At 37.5% G+C, this 12,409-nt stretch overlaps 1 protein-coding gene across 9 annotated transcripts in view; it reads right to left on the bottom strand.

The window, feature by feature from the left end:
- TPK1 (thiamin pyrophosphokinase 1) overlaps positions 1-12,409 on the bottom strand; it is a 465,917-nt gene that overhangs the window by 255,917 nt on the left and 197,591 nt on the right. For 6 of the 9 annotated variants that reach the window (XM_058179856.1, XM_058179855.1, XM_058179854.1 and 3 more), the window contains one exon: positions 4,013-4,087. The exons of the other annotated variants lie outside the window; for them this stretch is intronic. In XM_058179856.1, coding sequence (XP_058035839.1) covers positions 4,013-4,087 — 75 coding nt within the window. The remainder of the gene's footprint in view (positions 1-4,012; positions 4,088-12,409) is intronic. 9 annotated transcript variants of the gene reach the window in all.

The following is a 12,409-nucleotide window of genomic DNA, read 5'->3' as shown; positions in this document are numbered from 1 at the left end:
ACACACAACTAATTATAGGTTATGTAAAGCTAAATTAACAAAACCTTGCATGACTGAAACAAAAACTGAAATAGAACTCCCCCATCATTACCATCACTTATAAAGGCCAAACCTCTTGCCCTGCCCATTTTGCACCTGTAGGCTATACTGTCTCTTATATGACTATTCCCTAGGTAGTATCTCTTTGCCAGATATCCCATGTTCATTCATAAATACATAAATTACATTGTCCTTAGGAAGTAGAAAATAGAACACTTTATTTATAAATTGGTTTTATGACTTTATCAAAATGATTAAAGAAAAATAAAATTGATTCCAGGATAAACTAGATGGAAAGTAATACAGTGATAAAATACATATGTGATAATACAATGACTCAGCAATCAGATAAATGACTCTTCTTTGTAGGATATCCTAATTTGTTTGATGCATCAGATTGAGCAGCCTTAATTAAAATCTTAGCAGTTCTGTTTACAAAATATACACTAGAACCTAGAAGGAAATAAAATAATCTGTAATTCGGTTCCCATTGGGCTGTTCTTTCCAATAGGATGATAAGCATCTAAGCCTAAGGGAGGCATTTATTCAAATCAAACAACAGGTGAGCAATATTTTCAATGGCTGCGGTAGCACATAAGCAAGCCCTCTCATGATATGGTAAGGGGTGGAATCGCCCAGATTTGGCCAAGGAATCCAACAACTCAAATGCTGCTCTAGAGAAGGCCCTTCTTAAAAATTGTGAGAGATTCATTGATAGGCATTTTTCAGATTGGAAAATTGTTTTGTTTTTAAACAACCAACTTAAAAAATTGTTTTAAGCCAGTAATTCTACGCCAGTTTGAGCACTGATATCTAGAACTCTGTTTTAAAATTTCCCTTGCCTGAGAGGTCATTGAGAATGAGTAGAAAACTCATGCTATGTAATAACTTTGATAAATTGGACTGAACCATACTTACCTGTTCTATTAAACATCTTTGGGGAAATCTTTCATAAAATGGATGCTAATATGTGAAAAAACTTCAATTATTAAATGATGAACTAGGCTGCTGGTCTTTATAAGCTTGAAATATTATGGGGAAGTTGGGAATCTTCCAGAAATATCAGATTTAAATTCTCATATTCTCTCCGGTGGAGTACGTGAGACTAAGGTCTATTACAAATGCAATGTTACACAATGACAGAGATTTCTTCCAGGACCTCCTAGACCAGATGTTTAATTCCTGTTTTCCGGAATACCAGTCTGATTTGATGCAAGATTAAAAAATATTACTATCCCCTAAGGTCCAATTTTAGAAAAAAACCGATTCCGTAGTAATGTAATTTGCAACACTTAAAGATATAATAGTTATTATTATGGTATTTATGCCACTATATTAATGTTAACCTGTTATGAGTTTTATCTCTCAATGAATATTAAATGCCACAATATCATATAATAGAAGCCAGGTATTTATAAACAGAATACAAGTAGCATCATGAGTTTTATATTACAAATGGTAAAGATGACAGAGAAAGCAACATTTATGCCTTCTAATAATGATGAAACTCAATCTCATGTTCCAAGGGTCCTAGCCAAAGCTAAATTTAGATACCCCCATTCTGACAAGTGGCTCCTGGGGCTGATCTAGGGATGTTAAGCAACAATATCTGAACAATATTGAAAGAAAATATTTAAGTACTATTTCAATGTTCATAGTGTCCTAGCATGAAGTAATTCCAAGCAAGTAAAATGACAGCAAGAAATACTGTTTAAGTTCTTTATTTCTTTTAAAGTAGGAACTTCACAGTACCTGGATGACTCTTGGTTCAAAGGCTAGCAGGGAAAGATTTGACAATATAGGTATAATAGAAAACCAGATGGGAAAGGAAGGAAGGAAGGAAGGAAGGAAGGAAGGAAGGAAGGAAGGAAGGAAGGAAGGAAGGAAGGAAGGAAGGAAGGAAGGAAGGAAGATGCAGCAACAAGTTTAAATTTTAACTCTTTTTCCCCCGTCTATCCCATCAAAAGATGCATCATTAATGTAACCAGCCTGTCTACACTCAGTTTCTTAATAGTCCTTTCAACCCTCATACCAAGAAGGTTACATGGTAACGTCTGCTGTAACCTAATCAATTTATAGCTAAAATAAAATTTGAAGTAGACAGTTCATGACAAACACTTTTACAGTTCAGTTTATGCAGTTTTTTTTAATTCCACAGGACATCTTCTTAAGGCAAATGTACATGCTTCAGCTTAATAAAAGCACTTTAGCTTCTTCAGGTTTTATATATATTATATCTCCTTTATAAATTGTTTTGATAAATGAATTGTTCTAATAAATGAATCTCGCAACAAGTTAGCTTTTGTTATTGTTGTCTAATCATACCAAAATCCTAATTGGTCTAATCATACCAAAATCCTAATTTGCCTCACTTTCAATTTTCCTAGCTATTGAAAACTCAATAAATGAGTGTTGGAATTAGGTTTTCAGCTCATCTTACAGATGCTGTAAGAACCTTGAAAGTAAGAATTTATACTCAGCATTGATTTTCCCATGGAAATAACTTCAAACCTCTCATGATTTATGTAACTCTAAGGGCACCATGTTCTGTAGTGCTTATTCAAATCCCACAGATCCACAATTGAAGGAAGTGGGGGGGGGAATAACTCCCAGTGCTGATGATAAAAGGTTACCAGGTTTTTACATGTTAATTAAACCAGCCAACTTTCTTGGTAACTTTCTGAAATAAATATTCCCAAAAATATAATGGCAACATTGATGAACCAAAGGTTATTACAAACTTAATTAGCAAATATTCCTAAGATTGTCTTTCCCACATAAGTGCATTTACCTTATTGCTGAGTGGGAAATGACACATAAAATTCAGAATTTGCTTCATCAGTTAACTAGTGCTGTTGGCAAAAAAAGAGAGAAAGATTTATCTTGACTATTTTCACCTGAAGTCATAAAGCTGTTAGTTGTAGTGATTTATTTTCTGTGACTAAAAGTTAACTATTCTATACCAAAACATTGCTCAGTATAGCAAGCTACTTGATAGCAAAGAAAATTCCATCTTTTTTCCTGACATACTTATTTTCAAATACAAATTTATTATTATGGTTGATTGCAGTCATCCAGATGTTTAGACTGGCATATTCACAGACTTTCTACTTCTGTTTGCAAGACTTTGTATGTTGTGGTTTTCTCCAGTTCTTTCGCTTTTATTTGCTGTCTCTAGGTATTGCAATCTCCACTATACAGACTTCTTTTTGGCCTTTCTTAGCAACAATTCTTAAATCTGGGATATTATATGGAAGGTGCCTGTCTGTTTGAATTCTTAAGTTCCAAAGCACTTTAGCTTCTTCATTCTTTATCGCGTTGTCTATTATTATCTGTTCACAACATCATAAAGACACAGATACCAGTTCTTCAGCTAATATTGGCCTTCATAAGCATCAAAATCTTCCCAAGAATTATCAGTATTTTATATGTGCAGATCCAAGAAGTGTAGCCTTTTGCAATTAACTGAACATTTTCACAACACTTTACAAGAATGTAATGAATACTAAATAGTTATCAGTTTTCTTGGTTTTTTTGGTTCAAACTATTGAGTACAGCTTGTGTCCAATTAAAAATTGCATGAATTTATTGTATCACAGGTATTGCCCATGTCTTTGATGGCATTTCTACTGTTCTATTTTGTTTCTAACAATTTTCTCAATCTTCAGATATATTCTTTACTTATTAAATTTTAACTTTTCCATGATTAATCTTGTCAAAAGTGTAAAATGCCCAAATATCTGACTTCATCCTGTTAGCTCCTGATAGCTTGTGCATCAATCCATTATTGCTTTTGATTTACTGTGATTTTATTTTATTTGCTACTGTAAATAGACAAATTCTATTGCTATATCTGTGCTAAAATTCTTTTAGTATTTGTCAATGACTTTGATTTCTGATTTCCCATAATTTGAAAATTTATCCATAAATCCAGACAGCAAAGATAAAGAAGAATCCATACATTAATACTTACCTTTATTCCACAAATGATAAAAATGGTCTTTGTTCAAAGGCTGATTAAGAATCAGAAGGCAAAACTTCAGGTTTCCTGAAAGACAGGCAATATTGATAATTTGTTTTCAGGATTTGCAATTCTATGATTTGTTTCCTTTCAACATACCACTAGATAACCTAGAAATATCATATTACTGTATCATTTCTGGAGAAACAGGCGAACTTTATATTTGAAAATATTTACAGATCCCTCACATCCTGGACTTAAACTGTTTCAACTCCTACCCTCAAAATGACGCTATAGAGCACGGCACACCAGAACAACTAGGCATAGGAACAGTTTTTTCCCGAAGGCCATCACTCTGCTAAACAAATAATTCCCTCAACACTGTCAAACTAATTACTAAATCTGCACTACTATTAATCTTCTCATCGTTCACATCACCAATCTCTTTCCACTTATGACTGTATGACTGTAACTTTGTTGCTGGTAATCCTTATGATTTATATTGATATATGGACCCCCATTTGTGTTGTAAATATTGTACCTTGATGAACATATCTTTTCTTTTATGTACTCCGAGAGCATATGCACCAAGACAAATTCCTTGTGTGTCCAATCACACTTGGCCAATAAAAAATTCTATTCTATTCTATTCTATTCTATTCTATTCTATTCTATTCTATTCTATTCTATTCTATTCTATTCTATTCTATTCTTTACATCAAATTGCATAATCATTAGAAGGCAAAAAGTTTTTTGAATATGTTTTACTAAGAATATGTTTAAACTCTGATAGGGATATAAGGCATTTGCATTAATGTAGTATATGAAATCAATTAATATAACTAGAAAATATATTAGTCATAGATTTATAGATTTTACAGTTACAGTGAAATGAGGTATTAGACTGAATCTTATAGAGATTAGTCAAACTTCTCAGATCAGTTTCTTTCACGATGTGTTTAACAATAGATATAGTATTCAGCAGAGTCATTGGCTGGTATAAAATAAAAGCATGATAGAATGCTGTATTCACCACAGATACAGATAGTATTAGCATACTGCAATATCTATGCAATGATGAATAGCAACTATGAGGTTCTTTCATTTACATTTTTACAATTTTCCAAAGCATTACGGAAAATTAAAATAGTATTGCATTGCACCACAGCAAGCAAGATATGCATCACAATAACCTTCTGCACAAGATGTATGGCATATCTTAAACAACTTTACTATAAGCCCAGCTGACTGCTAGCTCTTTCCCAAAAATTCATGAACTCATGCGATAATGCTTGAGGGACCCAGTGGGAGTGGGAAAATTCCTGTGGGGACCCAAGGGGCAGAAAGCATAGCACAAGGTATCTCAGGAGGTAGGGAGAAGGTCAGGATAGGTCGGCTACAGAGGTGCTTTTCAGCAGGTTCTGACTAGTTCTGGAGAACCGGTATTGTAAATTTTTAGTAGTTCAGAGAACCAATAAATACCACCTTACTGGCCCCACCCCAATCTATTCTCTGCCTCCCGAGTCCCAGCTGATCGGAGGAAATGGGGATTCTGCAGAAACCTTCCCCTGGAGTGGGTAGGGAATGGGGATTTTACAGTATCCTTCCCCTGGAGTGGGGTGGGAATGGAGTTTTTACAGTACGCCCACCAAGCCAGGCCATGTCCACCAAGTCACGCCCACAGAACTGGTAGTAAAAAAATTTGAATCCCACCACTGGTGGGCTAGCCTGTACTAGGGCTCCAAGAGCCTTCTCAACCCTTGAGGCACCAAAATGATGCACATAATGACTACCACATTTCTTTAATGATTCATAGGGGAGAACAGGGATGGCGGGATCATTAAGCAAGATGCTTCTTTTAACAGCTATTGTGACATGTGACTACATGAGTGTACCTGTATAATGTTATTATTATTTTTAGAATAAATGTTACTGAATATTATGAGACATTTAAGTGTAAAACTGTAAGTCTGCTCTGTAAGTTACTGAATGACAGATCAGCATTCCAAAACTCCTGAAATTGGTTCCATCAAATATCTTAATTCTCCAAAAATCACCTCTCCATTTAGGCATACTTTCTAAAAAATACTTTGAAACTAAAGGCATTATCATTGTTATCATCAGGGTGAGAATCTAGTAGATCAAGAATCATATTCTTATGATCTTTCATTTTACCTTAAGAATCCTGCAAAGTATGTTTGGCTGACAAAGAAACAGACTGAAAAAGATTAGTTCAGTGAATATCCATGCCTGAAGTTGGATTTAAACTTGAATGTCTCCAATTTGAGTTTAATAACTGAACCATTATAGTACATAGGCTGGACTCCATTACTGAGTTACAAAGTCAACTGGTTGTTAAAGTGCAAGTACTAACTTGGTGAATCATTTGTTTTTAGACTTTCAAATATGATTCTGTTTCATTATAAATCATAGTGTGCTTGAAATTTTGCCAAATGTTTCTACCCTGACTTTAGTTTAATATTGAAGTTAAAATTCTAGTTCAAAAACATCTGAAAAGCTGTTCAGAGTTTCCTCTTCCCAAATGGTAAATATTTTAATCAATTCTCAAATTGTAGGATGAAGCATCCACTGTGGGATTGGTAGAAATTTACAAATGCGCTAAAGCATAGTAGTTTATTTCAGACTTTAAGTATGCTAAGTTTAATGGGTGGATTTTTCCCCTGCTTCTTTCCCTTCTTATATGAACTTCTTCCTTCTTTTTTCTTGACATTTACATTTTTATTAAGTTTATTAGGATATAAAATAGAAAAGAAAATGAAAATAATGGGGAAATGGGGGAAGGAAAGGGGAAAGGAAAAACTATAGGGGGAAAATGGAAAAAAAAGAACTGAATTCCAATTCTTTTCAGTGCAGTAGAATAGGATATTACAGCCTCAACTTTTTACTTTTACATGCTAATATGTACTAGTTATTACTATAACAATAAACATATCTCATCAGCAAACCCCAAAATGAAAGTTTCATTTTATTCCATCTCAAGCACAAAATCCAGAAATGGTTTTCAAATAAGTAAAGTTAGATGTGTCCTTTTCTTTGATTAATGCAGTCAATTTAGCCATCTCTGCTAGTTCCATCAGTTTTTCCAATCTTATTCATTATTGGAATTAAGATAATTTTCCTATTTTTGTGCATAAAGCATTCTTGCTATGGTTTATATAACAACAAAGTCCCATTCCCCCCCCCATTTATATGTCCATTAAGCCTAAAAGAATTTATATTCAATTTAAGAATCCTAAAAATCTTCAATATTAAAATATTAATCTTACCCCAGTATTTTTTTGCTTGTCACTGTTGTAATTAAATGATCTATGAACTTGCTATATAAGCCTCTGAATATAACTGGCACATTAGGTGTTAAAAGTAAATTAAAGCTCACCCTATAAAACACCTGCTTTTGTTAAAATGCAGTGCTACATTCTGTGAGAAAATGCATAGCTACTGCAATCTTGAAAACATTCCTGAATACAACCATTTTATCACTCAAAAAGTATGCAAACTAATTTCAATTTCAAAATATTCTCAGTAATCAAAACTTTTTATGGAAGTTATCCCAGTTCTTAGAGCAAGGATAATGCTCTTCTATAAATATTTATTACAAGACAATGTTTGGCTCAGATAATTTTCAGTACAGTACGATGTTTTGTGTATTTATGTATACAAGTATAGTGAGACACTGATAGATATAATTAGATATAGATATATAAAAGTCTCCATAATCTACAAAGGAGTTATTCACTATAAAAACATAAATATACTATGCAAGTGACCTTTTGTTTAAGAATATGTAAAAGCGATTGGGAGCTTTTTTTTTCTAAAGGCTGAATTAAATCTGGATCTTAAAACAGTTGAAGGGAAGGTTCTGACACTGATCCCTTCTAGCTCATAAACAATTAACAATATATTTTATCTATATATACTCATATATACATAAAACTACTTTATCATATTATTATTATTATTTTAAAAAAACAACTTTCTAAGTTTTGTAATAGTCTTAAATGCAGATCACTGAACTCCTTGTGAAATGTTTTGTCATCATTTCCTTAGGCATCTTTTTCACCGTCTCTAAAGAGATCTAATTCATATGAGTGATTTAAAGGTTTTATCAAAAAATATATGCAGTTTTGTATAGATATGTTAGTCAATTACAGGAACAATATAAATATTACTATAAATATTTCACATATTTATCTATTGTAAAGCATGCTTAAAGCATGTTATAAAGCATGCTTTAATGGCATAGGTCCATGCCCACCAGCTGGCTGGAAATGCCCAGCCTGGCAGTTACCACATCCAGCGAACTTTCCAGGCCCAGGAAATGCAGGGCAGCAGCCGAGCAGGGCGCTTGAGGCATGGAGTCCGGATCCCTCTTTGATGGTGATGGTGCGCTCCCCAGCTCAATCAGCTGGCAGGCGGTGGGCAGTGGCCTCCAGGCCAGCCGACAAATAGGCAGTGTAGCGATGCCAGAATCAGACCGGGGACCTGACAAACAGCTGATTGGTACAGCCAGAAGTAGCTGCCACTGCTGAAGCCTTGCCTGCTGCTCACTGCACCATCCACACTGTTTCTGCAGCTCGGCTACCCCCTCCCCCATGTATGGCGAACCCCAGGCCGGGGTTCGACAGGTGGCTCCCCTCTACCGGGGTGCACCTGGAAGACAATAAGCACAGGCATTAGACACAGTATCTCCCGGACATGCACAACCCACCACCACCCCAGGTTTGTGGGGATACTGCTGATGGAACTGCCTATGGACTCACATGGCCCTCATATCCGTGTCCCCTATCCATGAACTATCTGTGGAGGGATACCCTTCCACTGTTCTAGGTATTGTAGCCTGCCCTTATGGATTCAGGAATCCAACACCCAGACAATTTTTAAATGGCTCCCCACCACAGGACCCAGCTGCTGGGAAAGGGGTCAGATATTGGCCAGCTTTAGCAGATTGCTATGAAACACCGGGTGAACCTGGCCCAATAGGCATTGAAGTTTCAGCTCCACAGTAATCAATCAGTAGAGTGATTGATGACTCTAATGATCGGAAAAGGACCCAGATATTTTGGGGGAAGTTTTTTACAAGGCACCTTTAATCTTAAATATTTCATTGAGAGGTATACCCGGCCTCCCACTTGGAACGGCTTATGGGGAGCTGTTTGTTTTTTTTGTTGGCCTGAGCCTTTAACAATGTTTTCACGGTACTCCATACTCCCATATTGTCTCCATCCACTCATTTGGACTGCTTGGGGCAGAAGAATCCTGGGGGCACTCAGGAATGGACACGAACTCCATCCCATTAACCACCTAGAAAGGGGTGAAACCTGTGTTGCTGTACACCGCGTTATTGTATGCCACCTCAGCAAATGGCAGGAGTTCTGCCCAGTTGGTTTGCTGATAGGTGATGTAACACCTAAGATATCATTCCACCATGGCGTTCACTCTCTTGGCTGCACTGGTTTACTAGGGTGGAACACAAAGCTAAGACCTTGGGAGGAGCCGCCAAAACTTTTCAGTGAATTGCAGCCCCTGGTCTGAGATGATCCGCCATAGCACTCCAGTAGACATGTAAAATAAACATTTTAGTCAACTGTCATGCTGAGGACAGTCCGGGGCATGGCACAAAATGGGAAGAGAAGGGTATGATAGTGTTGTGACCCAGGTTCCTGGACTCGGACTCCTGGACTCGGATGATTCAGAAAGTGAGGGAGAAAACCTGGCAAGGCCTGCTTCTCCTGGGCCCTCTCCCTCCCTGGCACCCACCCAAAGGGAGGAGGAGGGGCCGGCAAGGCCTGATTCTCCCGGGCCTTCTTCTGATTTGGCAACGCCCCAAGAACAGTTTTGGAGTAATGCAAGACTGCGCAGACGTGACCGGCGTGCGCAGCAGAGGAAGCATTGGGACAAAGCCAAAGAATGATGGTCATGCAGTGACATCTGCAGAGACTATAAAAAGGAGGTGGAACTTTCTGGTTTTTTGTCTTGGACAAAGCAGTGAATTTGCGCGGGCAAACTGTATCAATGGAGGGAAGAATATATTCGTGAGTAATTCTGGCCTTATCTATAATTTCCTAGTTATCTTCAGAGACTTGGCAGGCCCGTGGGTAGACGTGGCCAGAACATTTATCTATGTAAATAAATTAGAAAAGGAGGCCTTTGACTGACTCTTTGTTGGGAGTATTGGGGGAGGGAAACAGAACAGATGGTGTGAACAACCTCTTCCCAGCGGCTGTTGTATTGGGGCACCTGCGACAGAGCATCCGCCAGGAAGTTCCTACTGGCTGGAATATAACGCAGGGTAAACTGGAAACATTGGAAATACTGTGCCCACTGGACCTGCAAACTTATTGCTGCCTTGATGGTTCCTGAGCATGTTTGCTTCAGTTCGGCCCAGGTCTGGCCTCAGACCTTTGAGAGAAAAATCAATGCTTGGAGCTTCTGCCTCCCAGCATGCTTTAATGGCATAGCTCCATGCCCTCCAGCTGGCCAGACATGCCCAGCCTGGCAGTTACCATCCAGTGAACTTTCCAGGCCCCAGAAATGCAGGGTGGCAGCTGCACAGGGCACCTGAGGTGCGGTATCCGGATCCCGCTCTGGCAGCAATGGTGCACTCCCCAGCTAGATCAGCTGGCAGGCAGGTGGGCGGTGACCTCCTGGCTGGCCAACAAAGAAGCGGGGTAGTGATGGCGGAAGTAGGCCGGGGATTGCTGAACGAACAGCTGACTGGCGCAGCCAGAAGTAGCTGCCGCCCCTGAAGCCTCACCTGCTGTTCACCATGCCATCCACACTGTTCCCACAGCTTGGCCATCCAGCTACTCCCCCATGTATGGTGAACCCCAGGCCGGGGTTCAATTGCCTTGTGATATGTAGATCTTGCTCTACATATGTGATCACTGTGACTTTCAAAAACATTTGGAAGTTATACTGCATACCTTCCATATTTTACCTTAGTGTGAATTATATTTTCTTTTTTGGTTAATTTTTTTTTCACATAGATGAGGAAGAACAGAGTTATTATAGCAATAGCACTTATATTTCACAGAGTGCTTTACAGTACTCTCTGGGCAATTTACAATGTTAGCATATTACCCCAAACAATCTGGATCATTATTTTACTGATCTCGGAAGGATGGAAAGATTGAACTCCTGACTGCGGGCAGAGTTAGCCTGCTATACTGCATTCTAACTACTGTGCCACCAGGGTCCTACTCGATTATCACTCTTCTACTCATGTAAGGAAGCCTGTTTCTATTTAATACAAACTAAGCAACATATAGTTCCATATGAAATTGAAGGGACATAATAATAGTAGAATAGGTAGAATTACTGGGACATAATAATAACATGATATTTCACTTCTGTAAGAATTAGAATTGCGTCTACCATGAAGGGGACTCCAGAGAAATGTAAGGCACCAGAAAAATGTAAAGTCCCAAAATGTACTTGAGTCACCAGAATGCCAAAGAGACAGAGAAGAGGCTTGGAAAAATATCAGCTTTTATTTGTACAAAGAAGAGCTGGGTAGACCATACCCCAACGTACAGACAAAGAGCATGCAGTGAAAGGCCACAGCTTGGGGAAGATGTAGCATCCTTTTATGCCTTCATCAGCTTAGTACTCAATTCTGGCCCCCTGGCCCATGCCTTCCTTGTAGCCCTACATTGGCTGTGCAGCAAGGAACAGGGGGGCTGGGAGCTTAGCAACACAGATATTTGCACAATGTAATCCTGCCAGGCCATGACATACCCCGCACCTGGTACTGAGTTGTACACAAAAACAAGATAACAGGAATTAGATCACTGGTAGAAGCAAATAACAGAATCAATTCTAATTCTTACAGGAACAAAGCAATTCTTACAGAAGCAAAATAGCAAGTTATTATTATATCCCAATAATTTTACCTAGTTTACTATTATTATGTCCCTTCAAAATAATAAAGTAATAACATCCAAACACAAATCTGCCATTTTATACCAATACTATTTCTTCCAAACTATAGTTGCATTGTACTTATTAAATATCTCAAGACAAAATCTGCATTATTCTATAGTAATGGATTAGTAAATATGGCATTAATAGCATGGAGACTGCTGGTATTATAACATCTACAACACACCTAAATGAAATGAACAGAATTTCCAAAACTGAATAATCTTTTTTTTTTTTTACAAAATAAATAAATAAATAAATAAACAGAAAAGAACTTGATAGACTTAACAAATCATTATTTTTACGAAGACCATATAAAAATGTAGGGGCAAAATTTGGCATTTGATAAGCTATGACATTCTATAAGACTTTTTCCACATTATTTTTAACACTTACACTATAATATCAGATTGCACAACTCTCTGAAAATGTTGTTGACCCTGCCATATTGAATCAGTTGAGATTTCA

The sequence above is a fragment of the Ahaetulla prasina genome, chromosome 4, assembly GCF_028640845.1.
Source record: "Ahaetulla prasina isolate Xishuangbanna chromosome 4, ASM2864084v1, whole genome shotgun sequence".
NCBI lineage: Eukaryota > Metazoa > Chordata > Lepidosauria > Squamata > Colubridae > Ahaetulla > Ahaetulla prasina.
The sequence above is the reverse complement of the archived record's forward strand: the minus strand, read 5'-3'. Positions and strand labels throughout refer to the sequence as shown.